Source organism: Triticum urartu, chromosome 7A, assembly GCF_056163025.1.
Source record: "Triticum urartu cultivar PI428250 chromosome 7A, HENAU_Tu73, whole genome shotgun sequence".
Classification (NCBI taxonomy): Eukaryota; Viridiplantae; Streptophyta; class Magnoliopsida; order Poales; family Poaceae; genus Triticum; species Triticum urartu.
Window position 1 is genome coordinate 8,911,323 of NC_141879.1, and position 14,348 is coordinate 8,925,670.

Sequence of the window (14,348 nt, forward strand, 5' to 3'; positions counted from 1 at the left end):
GTGTTGTCCACATACCCTCATAGGCCGAAAGCAGAAGCGTTATATCAACGCGGTTGATGTAGTCGTACTTCTTCACGATCCGACCGATCCAAGCACCGTTACTCCGGCACCTCTGAGTTCTTGGCACACGTTCAGCTCGATGACGATCCCCGGGCTTCAATCCAGCAAAGCGTCGGGGAGGAGTTCCGTCAGCACGACGGCGTGGTGACGATCTTGATGTTCTACCATCGCAGGACTTCGCCTAAGCACCGCTACGATATGACCGAGGTGGAATATGGTGGAGGGGTGCACCGCACACGGCTAAGGAACGATCACGAAGATCAACTTGTGTGTCTAGAGGTGCCCCCCTGCCCCCGTATATAAAGGAGCAAGGGGGGAGGTCGGCCGGCCCTTGTGGGCGCGCCAGGGAGGAGGAATCCTCCTCCTAGTAGGAGTAGGACTCCCCTCTTTCCTACTCCTACTAGGAGGGGGAAAGGAAGGGGGAGAGGGAGAAGGAAAGGGGGGCGCTGCCCCCCCTCTCCTAGTCCAATTCGGACCAGAGGGGGAGGGGGCGCGCGGCCCACCCTGGCCGCCCCTCTCTCTCTCCACTAAGGCCCATAAGGCCCATTACTTCTCCCGGGGGGTTCCGGTAACCCTCCGGCACTCCGGTTTTCTCCGAAATCTCCCGGAACATTTCCGGTGTCCGAATATAGCCGTCCAATATATCGATCTTTATGTCTCGACCATTTCGAGACTCCTCGTCATGTCCGTGATCACATCCGGGACTCCGAACAAACTTCGATACATCAAAATGCATAAACTCATAATGAAACTGTCATCGTAACGTTAAGCGTGCGGACCCTACGGTTCGAGAACAATGTAGACATGACCGAGACACGTCTCCGGTCAATATCCAATAGAGGAACCTGGATGCTCTTATTGGCTCCTACATATTCTACGAAGATCTTTATCGGTCAGACCGCATAACAGCATACGTTGTTCCCTTTGTCATCGGTATGTTACTTGCCCGAGATTCGATCGTCGGTATCTCAATACCTAGTTCAATCTCGTTACTGGCAAGTCTCTTTACTCGTTCCGTAATACATCATCTCGCAACTAACTCATTAGTTGCAATGCTTGCAAGGCTTATGTGATGTGCATTACCGAGAGGGCCCAGAGATACCTCTCCGACAATCGGAGTGACAAATCCTAATCTCGAAATACGCCAACCCAACAAGTACCTTCGAAGACACCTGTAGAGCACCTTTATAATCACCCAGTTACGTTGTGACGTTTGGTAGCACACAAAGTGTTCCTCCGGTAAACGGGAGTTGCATAATCTCATAGTCATAGGAACATGTATAAGTCATGAATAAAGCAATAGCAACATACTAAACGATCAGGTGCTAAGCTAACGGAATGGGTCATGTCAATCAGATCATTCTCCTAATGATGTGATCCCGTTAATCAAATGACAACTCATGTCTATGGCTGGGAAACATAACCATCTTTGATCAATGAGCTAGTCAAGTAGAGGCATACTAGTGACACTCTGTTTGTCTATGTATTCACACATGTATTATGTTTCCGGTTAATACAATTCTAGCATGAATAATAAACATTTATCATGAAATAAGAAATAAATAATAACTTTATTATTGCCTCTAGGGCATATTTCCTTCAAACACTTGATGCTCCTTCTTGATTTCTACCTCCGCAGCCTTTAGCATTGCGAAGAGCTCGGGAATCGTCTTATCCATCCCTTGCATATTATAGTTCATCACGAAGCTCTTGTAGCTTGGTGGCAGTGATTGAAGAATTCCGTCAATGACGCTATCATCCGGAAGATTAACTCCCAGTTGAATCAAGTGATTGTTATATCCAGACATTCTGAGTATATGCTCACTGACAGAACTATTCTCCTCCATCTTGCAGCTGTAGAACTTATTGGAGACTTCATATCTCTCAACCCGGGCATTTGCTTGAAATATTAACTTCAACTCCTGAAACATCTCATATGCTCCATGATGTGCAAAACGTCGTTGAAGTCCTAGTTCTAAGCCGTAAAGCATGGCACACTGAACTATCAAGTAGTCATCAGCTTTGCTCTGCCAGACGTTCATAACATCTGGTGTTGCTCCTGCAACTGGTCTGGCACCTAGCGGTGCTTCTAGGATGTAATTCTTCTATGCAGCAATGAGGATAATCCTTAAGTTACGGACCCAGTCCGTGTAATTGCTACCATCATCTTTCAACTTTGCTTTCTCAAGGAACGCATTAAAATTCAACGGAACAACATCACGGGCCATCTATCTACAATCAACATAGACAAGCAAAATACTATCAGGTACTAAGTTCATGATAAATTTAAGTTTAATTAATCATATTACTTTAAGAACTCCCACTTAGATAGACATCCCTCTAATCATCTAAGTGATCATGTGATCCAAATCAACTAAACCATGTCCAATCATCATGTGAGATGGAGTAGTTTCAATGGTGCACATCACTATGTTGATCATATCTACTGTATGATTCACGCTCGACCTTTCGGTCTCAGTGTTCCGAGGCCATATCTGCATATGCTAGGCTCGTCAAGTTTAACCTGAGTATTCTGTGTGTGCAACTGTTTTGCACCCGTTGTATTTGAACGTAGAGCCTATCACACCCGATCATCACGTGGTGTCTCAGCACGAAGAACTTTCACAACGGTGCATACTCAGGGAGAACACTTATACCTTGAAATTTACTGAGAGATCATCTTATAATGCTACCGTCAATCAAAGCAAGATAAGATGCATCAAAGATAAACATCACATGCAATCAATATAAGTGATATGATATGGCCATCATCATCTTGTGCTTGTGATCTCCATCTCCGAAGCACCGTCATGATCACCATCGTCACCGACGCGATACCTTGATCTCCATCGTAGCATCGTTTGTCGTCTCGCCAATTTATGCTTCTACGACTATCGCTACCGCTTAGTGATAAAGTAAAGCATTACAGGGCGATTGCATTGCATACAATAAAGCGACAACCATATGGCTCCTGCCAGTTGCCGATAACTCGGTTACAAAACATGATCATCTCATACAATAAAATATAGCATCATGCCTTGACCATATCACATCACAACATGCCCTGCAAAAACAAGTTAGACGTCCTCTACTTTGTTGTTGCAAGTTTTACGTGGCTGCTACGGGCTGAGCAAGAACCGTTCTTACCTATGCATCAAAACCACAACGATAGTTCGTCAAGTTAGTGCTGTTTTAACCTTCTCAAGGACCGGGCGTAGCCACACTCGGTTCAACTAAAGTTGGAGAAACTGACACCCGCCAGCCACCTGTGTGCAAAGCACGTCGGTAGAACCAGTCTCGCATAAGCGTACGCGTAATGTCGGTCCGGGCCGCTTCATCCAATAATAATGCCGAACCAAAGTATGACATGCTGGTAAGCAGTATGACTTGTATCGCCCACAACTCACTTGTGTTCTACTCGTGCAAATAACATCAACGCATAAAACCTGGCTCGGATGCCACTGTTGGGGAACGTAGTAATTTCAAAAAAATTCCTACGCACACGCAAGATCATGGTGATGCATAGTAATTAGAGGGGAGAGTGTGTCCACGTACCCTCGTAGACCGAAAGCGGAAGCGTTAGCACAACGCGGTTGATGTAGTCGTACGTCTTCATGATCCGACCAATCAAGTACCGAACGCACGGCACCTCCGAGTTCTGCACACGTTCAACTCGATGACGTCCCTCGAACTTCGATCAAGCCGAGCTTTGAGGAAGAGTTCCGTCAGCACAACGGCGTGGTGATGATGATGATGTTGCTACCGACGCAGGGCTTCGCCTAAGCACCTTGTTAATTTGTCCCATGCTAACCAATGTGTTTTTCTTCGATCTTCCTCATCTCCCCACCAAAAATTCCGGATAATCTTGGTTAACTCCTCACAAAGGGAGGAGGGAACTTAAAAATACACATAGCATACACAGGTAGAGATTGAATAACTGATTTTATTAAGTCCTCTCTCACCCCAGAAGAAGCGTATTTCTCTATCCAGTCAGAGAGCCTTTTCAAAACCTTTTCTCTAGTAGATTGAAACTTACCAGCTTTCATTCTTTCCTCAGGAACCGGTAGTCCAAGATATTTATCTTTGAAACCATCGACCGTAAATTTTAAGATTACCATTATAGCCACTTGGTTCTCCAGACTACACTTTTTCCCAAACATCATGGAACACTTATCAGGACTTAATAACTGCCCAGTCCCTTTCTCGTACTCCGTCAAAATATTTTTAATGGAAACTGCTTGATCAATGGAGCCTTTGAAAAATAACATACTGTCGTCCGCAAACAGCAAGTGAGAAATACCTGGGGCTTGTCTATTCAAATGGAACTCCTGAAGAGCTCCCCTGGTAGAAGCATCTTTAAGCAGTAAAGAAAGTGCCTCGGCAACAAATAGGAACAAATACGCGGATAAAGGATCTCCCTGCCTGAGCCCCCGAGTAGGTGAAAACGTCTCCAACAATTGTCCGTTGAAGCGCACTGCAAATTTCACTGATGTAACACATGCCATAATCCAATTTATCCACGTTGGTGCAAAGCCCAAAGCCCCCATCATACATTGTAAGAAACGCCAGTCCACCCTATCAAAGGCTTTCGCCAAGTCCAACTTATATGCACAAAATTCCCCTCTGGAATCTTTCAGCGTACTTAACGAATGTATACATTCAAAAGCTATGAGAGCATTGTCAGAAATTAACCTTCCCGGAATAAATGCACTTTGAGTAGGCGAAATCGTACCATCAAGGAGCCGTCGCAGTATGTTAACAAGGCATTTGGAAATAATCTTATAGATAACATTGCACAAACTGATCGACCTGAACTCTTTAGTAGACTGAGGATTCTTAACTTTTGGGATGAGAACAATAGTTGTGTTATTTATCCCCTCTGGCATAATTCCAGAATTAAAAAACTGTTGGACAGCCTTAATAATATCCACTTTGATCAAACCCCAATTTCGTTGGAAAAACCTTGCAGGAAAACCATCCGGACCCGGAGCTTTTAACGGTCCCATTTGAAAAAGCGCATCACTAATCTCTTGTTCCAAAAACGGTTTGCAAAGCTCATCATTCGTATCATCAGATACAAGGGGTTTAACCAACGGAATAATATGTGACGGGTCAACGGAGTCATCAACAGAATAAAGATTTTTAAAGAACGAGTTTGTTATACCTTTCATTTCCTCCAGATTTTCCGTGAGACCCCCATCATCCTTCCTTAGTGCCGCAATATAATTTTTCTTTGCTCTCCATGAAGCCTTTCTCTGAAAATAATTAGTATTACGATCTCCTCCTCTTATTTTATCCAAACGAGATCTTTGCTTCCATAGCATCTCTTCCTTTATAAGAAGCTCATCCATGTCTTGAAGAATTTTCTTCCTTTCCATCACTGCAGAATGATCATTCCTACTAAACAACACATTTAGTCTTTTACGAGCCCACTCCAGCTTCTTTGGTAAATAACCAATATGGACCCGACTCCACCCATGAAGAGATTAGTGACGTTGTGACGTTTATAATTACCCAGTTACGTTGTGACGTTTGGTAGCACACAAAGTGTTCCTGCGGTAAACGGGAGTTGCATAATATCATAGTCATAGGAACATGTATAAGTCATGAAGAAAGCAATAGCAACATACTAAACGATCAAGTGCAAAGCTAACGGAATGGGTCAAGTCAATCACATCATTCTCCTAATGATGTGATCTCGTTAATCAAATGACAACTCATGTCACGTAACCATCTTTGATCAACAAGCTAGTTAAGTAGAGGCATACTAGTGACACTTTGTTTGTCTATGTATTCACACAAGTCTTATGTTTCCGGTTAATACAATTCTAGCACGAATAAAAAACATTTATCATGACATAAGGAAATAAATAATAACTTTATTATTGCCTCTAGGGCATATTTCCTTCAAAAGTGTGTTCACACACGAACACGTCACCGTGTACTCTCAACGCCAGGGGTGATGCACCGTAGCTCACGCCGAACCCATATACTTTTTACCCTAGGTTTAGATCCCTCCCTTGTTCTTTCTCTCTCGTTCTTCGTTCGTTCTTCGTGTTGAAGGGCAGCGATCATCGAGGCTCTAGGGGCGAGCGAATCGACCTAGGGCAACCTATAGCCGCTGCGCATCTAGACGGGGTCCCTTCTGGGTGCGTGGGGTTCCTGGTCTACAAAAACTCCCGTGGATTGCTTGTATACGGCCCTTCTAGGCGGGTCGCCTTCAACGTTAGCTATGTGCATCAACTCTAGCGTCGCGGGTACACTTTTTGGCGATTCGGCGGGGACGAAAGATCGAGAATCGTCATCAACCATGTCTTATCTCCCCAACCCGTCAGAATCAAATTAGGTCAAGACAGAGATCACGAGAGAGACGCTCTGGGTGCCCATGGCGCGAGGTCGGAGCGCTATTTGGTGCCCTGGAGGGCTTATATGATTGGCACTATTGGGGAGGTGTGCCTGTAATCATGCCTCTGGATGTGGTGTAGTCATGTTTGTGAATTTCATTAACAAATCTCTGTGTAGTTTGTCATGTGCGTGTGATTGCTTGTCTTCGATGGATCGGCAACGCCCTCGAAATTAATCTAACATTGGCGATGGACGATCTCTCCTGATGAGAATAAGGCAAATGTTTGACGCATTGGACTCTTCGCCGGCCCCAACTAGCTCTCGACATGGACTTGTTGTGTCCGTTGTGCACTTTCCAAAGTGATGGCCTCAGTTTCACCGCCTATAATCTGTCCCGTGAACACGAAGTGAACACGAAAACTACCAACTTCCGCTTGGGCAGGAGCAAGGGGTAGGCCTCCCCATCCGAATGGAGTGGAGATACAGAGCATTACTGTACTGTACTGCCATAGACAGCGACGGCGGCGGCTGAACCGAGGTATATATATTGAGTGTCAGTGCAACTGTACGTAATCTCATTTTTTTTTTTACAAATGCATGTTGGACAACCTTGCCAAAATTTAGTCGAATTTTTTGAACCCTGCCACGTATCCATGGTTTTGTTTTCGAGTCTCTTGGCACAAAACCATACTACCTAGTTTTTATTTATTCTTTTGAACCCAAAAGTTTTAGTGGTACTGCTACGTCCCAGCAGCACACGTATACTTATATGCCCGATATATAAATGGAGCCCTGCCTCCCACCTCATTTCAATCTTCTTCTTCTTCTTCTTCTTCTTCTTCTTCTTCTTCTTCTTCCTTCTCCTCCTTTCCCCACGCCATCCCTTCTTGCCAACGTACATACCACGACTCCCAGCCATGGTCTTCTTCTCCCCCACCCTAATCCCCTCCCATCCACGCTCTCTCGGCGTTGTGGATCCGGAGGAGACCATGGAGGCGTTCGTTGCTGTCGCTGTGGTTGTTGCTCAGGCGAGCTGGGACGGCGACAGTAGGCCGTCGTGGGAGGCAGATGCAGCTGTTGTGCCTGTGCCCGTACCGCATGCCGGAGACGGGTGTGCCGGTACGGGAGATGCGGCTGCGGCTGGTGTGCCTCGGAAGCCATGGTCGGACGGCACCACGACTGGCCGTTCCACGGTACGTGTCCCGTGTCAATTCCCAAGCCGAATTCATCACCGTCTTCTCTGGCTCCGACCGCCTCCAAATTCCTTTCCTTTTTGTGCTGCTCTCCTCTCTTCTAGTTACCGGTAAACAGCAACATTAACTGAATTTGAACACCTCCTATACTACACTACACTACACTACAGCAGCAGGTCAGCCAGATACTACAGCTGGGTTATGAATTTTACCATCTGTTTTTCACTGGTAATTGAATGAATCCTGGTAGATATTTCTTCAGATGATTCACCCATCTTTAATTTGTTGTGCCTGACAAACTAATCACCAACATGCATCTCTCTCTGCCTCTCATAGCTGCAGGTTGACCACCCTTGTCGCTGCTGGAAATGCCCGGATCACGGTGGTTCCAGCGCATCAGCCGTCCTGTGGCGCCACCACCGCCTATCGAGTACAACGATCAAGGCATAGTCGACAGCCTCACTGAAAATAACCAGAGAAGCATGTGGGCTAGCAGAAGGATAGGGGAGGACCAACAACTGTACGTAGTCCACGTGCAGGGAGCCGCTGGCATCGGTCTCCCGACTACGCTGCTGGTCAAGAAGTTCCAGAATGCAAACCCAGCACTACTAGTGGATGACAATGTCAAGAACCGCTGCAAGTTGGAGATGACTCTGTTAGCCAGCATCTCTCATGACAACATCATCAATGTGCTACACTTCATCCAGAGGGAAGACGCGATCATGCTCGTCTACGAGTACCCCGTGAATGGCAGCCTTGACTACTGGCTGCACCGGCGGGAGGGGGGCGAGCAGCCACTGAGCTGGCCGCAGACGATTGCCATCGCCATCGGCTTGGCCCAAGGGCTCTGCCACTTGCATCACCGATGCAACAGACCGATTGTCCACCACAACATCAACTCTGAAAACATCTTGCTTGATCAGAATTTCAAGGCCGTGATAGCCAGCTTTGGCATTGCGCAGATGAACATTGCCGGGCTTAACCAACCATTGCCGATCGGGGACATTCCAGTTGGTAACTTTGGGTATGCAGCTCCAGGTACGCCAGGCCATCGATCCACGCAATGGAATTCTGTCTTAATTAACTAGCTTGGCCTTTTAACTTGTATTGATAGTAGTTAATTACTTGCAGAGTATGGTGTCGCGGCAAGCCAGCTGACGGAGAAGGTAGACATTTACAGCTTCGGTGTGCTGCTGCTGGAGCTAGTCACAGGGAAGTTGGCCAATGGAGCAGATGGTCTATTGGCGATTTGGGCTCAGGACAACTGCAATGAATTGATGGCAAACCATCTGAAAATGTTCAAGATTGTCGTGGACAAGGGCATCCCTGATCAAGCGCGGTACATGGAGGAGATGGCGGCCGTGTTCAGGCTGGGTGTGGATTGTACCGTTGGAGATCCGAAGCAAAGGCCGTCCATGCAGATAGCTCTCAAACGACTGTGCCGCAGCCGTGGGCGTGGCCCATTCCGTGGCCTCCTCATCCTGTAAGGCCACAGGCTAAAACCAAGTGCCTTAGTTACTTTAAAATAAAAGAAATGAAATACGCAAGCAAGGGAATGTCCTTGATGTCAATAGGCACCTTTATATCAAAATGTTGCTTCCTCCCGCAATAATGTCCTTTACTTGCTTTTGCCCGTGCACGATGTTCATAATGCTATGGAAACAGAGTGTTGGGCTGTTTGTGCGCCTATGGGGTTGCATGCTCTGTGAGTTGTACACATATCGTTGGTTTGTATCGCCCAGTTTCTGTTAATTAATTGAGTAATTCTCTTCTTCTTAATTAATCGATGAGGCAAATCTTTTGCCTTCGTTTCGAAAAAAAATGCGTGTTGTGTTCCTGGTTGCTCCACACATGCATCTACAGATTCACACTTCTGTTGGATCTTCAATGATGTTAGTCTTTGGGGTGCTTGCTCATTTGAAACTTGCAAAATGAAATTTCTTGTTACAGAATATTGAGTTAAGTAGGCAACATGGCATTCTCATGTTTCTGACAACAAAATCTCGAAATTTTAGGAAGTATTCCCACTGAAAATATTTCATGAGGGCCAATGTATAATCTTCTTGGGTGCATGATGGAAAAGAACAAATGCAATACACAACTATTTTACTAAATTGGATGATAACTAACTAATAGGCTGTAGTTAAATGTAACCTCCCCCTGTGAGTATATAGATGTGTAAATACTGAATGTAAATTGCAGTTCAGTTGTATGATGATTCTGTTAGAATATCTGTTTAAACTCTCATGTAATCTAAACCTTCTCTATCTCTATTTCTCTCATGTACTCGTAGCCTTCTCTGTCTCCTCATCTTGTATCGAGGAGTCCTAGCGATCATCGAAGGATTGTACGCCATGGCAGGGTGCTTCCCGTCTCTCATAAATAAACGCATACGGCTCCCCGTCGGGAGTAGGAACGCTTCCACGAAACACATCTTACATGGTATACAAAGCCTGGCTCTTCCCTATCATCTAGCGACCCAAAACAATCCCATCTATCGCCATGGCCTCCACCTCGGGTGCTGTCGTCCTCAACCTTGGCGCACCACCAACCGAGAAGTTAACGAGGGGGAACTACCTCCTCTGGAAGGCCCAAGTGATGCCGGCCCTGCGAGGTGCGTAGGTGACCGGCCTCCTGGATGGCAGCGATGCTGGAACGCGAGTTGCCCTAAGTCAATAAGGGCCGTCGCAACAGAAATCCGCGGGTCTACCGCAATGGAGAACAGGTCAGGAAAACGAGCCGCGAAGGGGGCATCCCTAGCCTAGTGATCGAACCAAAACAACGTGGCAGTACCAGATCCAACCGTAATCGAGGATCCAATGCGGAGGACCGGAAGCAGTTGTATGATAGATTGCCAGAACTGGGAACCACCGGACCGCTGGCAAAAGGCGAGGGGTTGGTCTCGTAGGTATTTCTGCTGAATGATGCGAAGCCAAAGGTCACCCTCGCCATTCGTAATCCGCCAAAGCCATCTAGTTAGGAGGGCAATGTTCATCCGCTTGGAGCACATTATCCCAAGTCCGCCCTGATCGCGAGGCTTACAAATCTCAGACCATCGTACCATGTGGTACTTCTGCTTGTCTCCCTCACCGGCCCAGTAGAAGCGACCCTGGACCCTGGCAATCTCATGGTGCAGAGTCTCGGGCAGGCTGTAGAAGCTCATTATGAATAGGAGCAGGCTGGACAGGGACGAGTTGACTAGCACCGTTCGGGCGGCTTTAGAAAGCCACCGCCCCTGCCATGGCTCCATGCGGTGCTGGAGCTTGCCCACCGTGGGCCGTAGCTCGGCCACCATGTGAACTTGCCTTCCTTGTACTTTTGGGATTCCTCGTAGGCTCTCTCGTACTTCCATCCGAGCACCTCGCGGCAGTCACGGCAGTGGATGTCGGCGACCATGTGAAGCCCCGTCATGAACTGCCTGTCCTCCTTGGCCCCCATGGTGATGTTAATGGCGTGAGAGGCGAGAAATGCGCGGCCATTCCTCCCCTAGAACAACATCCAAAAGAGCAAGCAAAGGAGAGATAGTATGAGTATTGTATTTATCCTCCAAACACAATCAAAATTGAGATAGACAGATCATAGCATAGCGTATCGAGGTCTCAACATCTGAATTGTACACATAGATAGATCACAGTAGTATCTCTAGTTAACTGAAACTTCGCTATGTAAGTATAGAAACACAAATGCTAGCTAAACTGATCAGCTACAGAAACGTTCTCATATTGTATTGTCGGACCTCTCCACTGCAGTTGATGAGCCAATTTAAAATCCCTAGCTAGTTGACAAGTACTTAGTACTAGTAATTTTAGCATGGCATCCCCAACCAGTCCAGCATAACTGGTCCATCTAAGTTCCTATTTATTGATTATTAAGCTCTGTCCACTCTTGATCTGAAATTCCAGACAAGTGTTAATTTCACAAAGTCTGAGATATGTTATCCATTTGCATTTTTGCCGTACTTGTTTGAACATGTTAATGGATGAATTGGCCGTAGCTCAGTGCTAGACTTTTGTTAAGCATCTTGTGTGCATCCCTGCCATGTATTTTGTTGTCATGTTTGGGTGCTGTAGCATGTTCATTTCGTTGCATTTAGGTGCCTACTTGCTGTAAATCGCAGACCGGTGTCATTTTTGAATCGCTTGCCATTTCCAAACCGTAACTCCGATTCCGGCGTTCTTTATATCGTTTTCAAGCGATTTCATCTCATCTTTCCAGTGGCACCCTTAGAATTCCAAGTTGAGGCCAGGTTCATGCATTTCCTGTCATATCTTGCATTTTGCATCCCGCATCGCATCCCGCATAGCATATCATCTTTGCATCGTGTTGTTTGAGTTTGCACGTGGTTGATTGTATCCTTGTTGCTTGTTTGTCTTGTTTGGGTAGAGCCGGGAGACGAGTTTGCTAACGAGGAGCCCGTTGAGTTTGCTTTCGAGGATCCAGTCAACTCTGACAACTGTGCAGGCAAGATGATCATACCCTCGAAATCACTACTATCTTTGCTATGCTAGTTTGCTCGCTCTTTTGCTATGCCATTGCTACGATGCCTACCACTTGCTTGCAAGCCTCCCAAATTGCCATGTCAAACCTCTAACCCATCTTTGTCCTAGCAAACCGTTGATTGGCTATGTTACCGCTTTGCTCAGCCCCCTCTTATAGCGTTGCTAGTTGCAGGTGAAGATTGGAGGCTGTTCCTTGTTGGAACATTTATTTACTTGTTGGGATATCATTATATTGCTATGTTATCTTAATGCATCTATATACTTGGTAAAGGGTGGAAGGCTCGGCCTCTCGCCTAGTGTTTTGTTCCACTCTTGCCGCCCTAGTTTCCGTCATATCGGTGTTATGTTCCCGGATTTTTGCGTTCCTTACGCGGTTGGGTTATAATGGGAACCCCTTGATATTTCGCCTTGATTAAAGCTTGTCCAGCAATGCCCAACCTTGGTTTTACCATTTGCCACCTAGCCTTTTCTTTCCCTTGGGTTCTGCAGACTCAAGGGTCATCTTATTTTAACCCCCCCGGGCCAGTGCTCCTCTGAGTGTTGGTCCACCTGTCAGCTGCCGGTGGCCACCAGGGGCAACTCTGAGCTGGCCTACCCGTACCTAAGACAATCTAAGTGTGCCCTGAGAAAGAGATATGTGCAGCTCCTATCGGGATTTGTCGGCACATTCGGGCGGTGTTGCTGGTCTTGTTTTAACCTGTCGAAGTGTCTTGAGTTACCGAGATACCGAGTCTGATCGGAACGTCTTGGGAGGAGGTCTATTCCTTCGTTGACCGTGAGAGTTTGTCATGGGCTAAGTTGGGACTCCCCTGCAGGGATTTGAACTTTCGAAAGCCGTGCCCGCGGTTATGGGCAGATGGGAACTTGTTAATGTCCGGTTGTAGATAACCTGAACCTTAACTTAATTAAAATGAATCAACTGAGTGCGTTACCGTGATGGCCTCTTCTCGACGGAGTCCGGGAAGTGGACACGGTGTTGGAGTAATGTTTGCGCAGGTTGTTCTCTAGCTTCTCGCTCGTGCTTTGCCTCCTCCTCTCGCTCTCTTTTGCGAATAAGTTAGCCACCATACTTGATAGTCGCTTGCTGCAGCTCCACTCATATTTTACCTTGCCATACCTATAAGCTTAAATAGTCTTGATCGCGAGGGTGCGCGATTGCTGAGTCCCTGTGGCTCACAGATCACTATTACACCAGATGCAGGGCCTGATGATTCCGCTCCAGGAGACGCGTATGAGCTCAAGTGGGAGTTCGACGAAGACTCTCAACGATACTATGTTTCCTTTCCCGATGATCAGTAGTGGTGCCCAGTTGGGGGTGATTGGGACCGTGTCGCATGTTGGGTTCTCTTTTATTTTGGCGCCGTAGTCGGGCCATGAGTGTTTGGATGATGTAATGTTATTTATGTACTTGGTTGACGTGGCGAGTGTAAGCCAACTATGTTATCTCCCCTTCATTATTTATATTACATGGGATGTTGTGAAGATTGCCTAACTTGCGACATATGCCTTCAATGCGATTATGTCTCTAAGTTGTGCCCAATTGCGACACGTGGGAGCTATAGTCGCATCGAGGGTGTTACAAGTTGGTAATCAGAGCCTTCCCCGAGCTTAGGAGCCCCATTGCTTGATCGTTATTAGCGGCCGAGTTGTGTCTAGAAAAATGTTTTGAGTCATTTAGGAATTATATATTGGAGAGTTTAGGAATTCTTTTTACTTCCCAGTCTCCTCATCGCTCTGGTAAGGCATCCAGACGTAGAGTTTTGACTCTTCTCTTCTCAAATTTCACTAAAAAAAATTTAGGATCACGCGGGTATCTTGGAACCGTTCCGATGGTTTTATGATGAGAACATTGTCTTGGTGCCTCCTGTCAGGGGTTTAGTGGAAGTGTCCCGGGGAGTTGAGCTCTGAGGTGTTGTCATCATAATTTTATCGTTGCAGTTCTGGAATACCTGAGTTTAGTACGCCGACATCGAAAATCTCTTTTATGCTGTTCGTTGGTGAGATAACCTCGACGCCACCCAGTAATGGGGCGGGAGTTCGGAAGTATCGCCATAACTTGTATAACGGATGCTTTTCGAAGGTTGAGGTAGATGGTTTCCGAAGGTTTCTTGGTTATGTGTTGAAGGATGGATACAGCTGGATGTAGGATTTGCTAGTTTGGGTGAGATATTATGCTTCCCCTGTATCCCCAACACCTGATTGCATAACCGGAAAAGTTCGGGAGTTTCATAGGTGGGAATTCTAGTAGCTC

At 46.4% G+C, this 14,348-nt stretch overlaps 2 protein-coding genes across 3 annotated transcripts in view; one reads left to right on the forward strand and one right to left on the reverse strand.

Moving 5' to 3' along the window:
• LOC125523044 (protein yippee-like At4g27745) overlaps positions 1 to 11,028 on the reverse strand; it is a 53,825-nt gene extending 42,797 nt beyond the window's left edge. For both annotated transcript variants that reach the window (XM_087534414.1, XM_087534413.1), the window contains exon 1: positions 10,959 to 11,028. In XM_087534414.1, coding sequence (XP_087390540.1) covers positions 10,959 to 11,009 — 51 coding nt within the window. In that variant the 5' untranslated portion in view covers positions 11,010 to 11,028. The remainder of the gene's footprint in view (positions 1 to 10,958) is intronic.
• On the forward strand, positions 7,964 to 9,085 carry LOC125518049 (leucine-rich repeat receptor-like serine/threonine-protein kinase At1g17230). The gene is made up of 2 exons (XM_087536790.1): positions 7,964 to 8,636; positions 8,730 to 9,085. The coding sequence occupies exons 1-2, from the start codon at positions 7,967 to 7,969 to the stop codon at positions 9,083 to 9,085; spliced, it is 1,026 nt and encodes a 341-aa protein (XP_087392916.1). The 5' UTR covers positions 7,964 to 7,966.
• Positions 11,029 to 14,348: the final 3,320 nt, after the last annotated feature.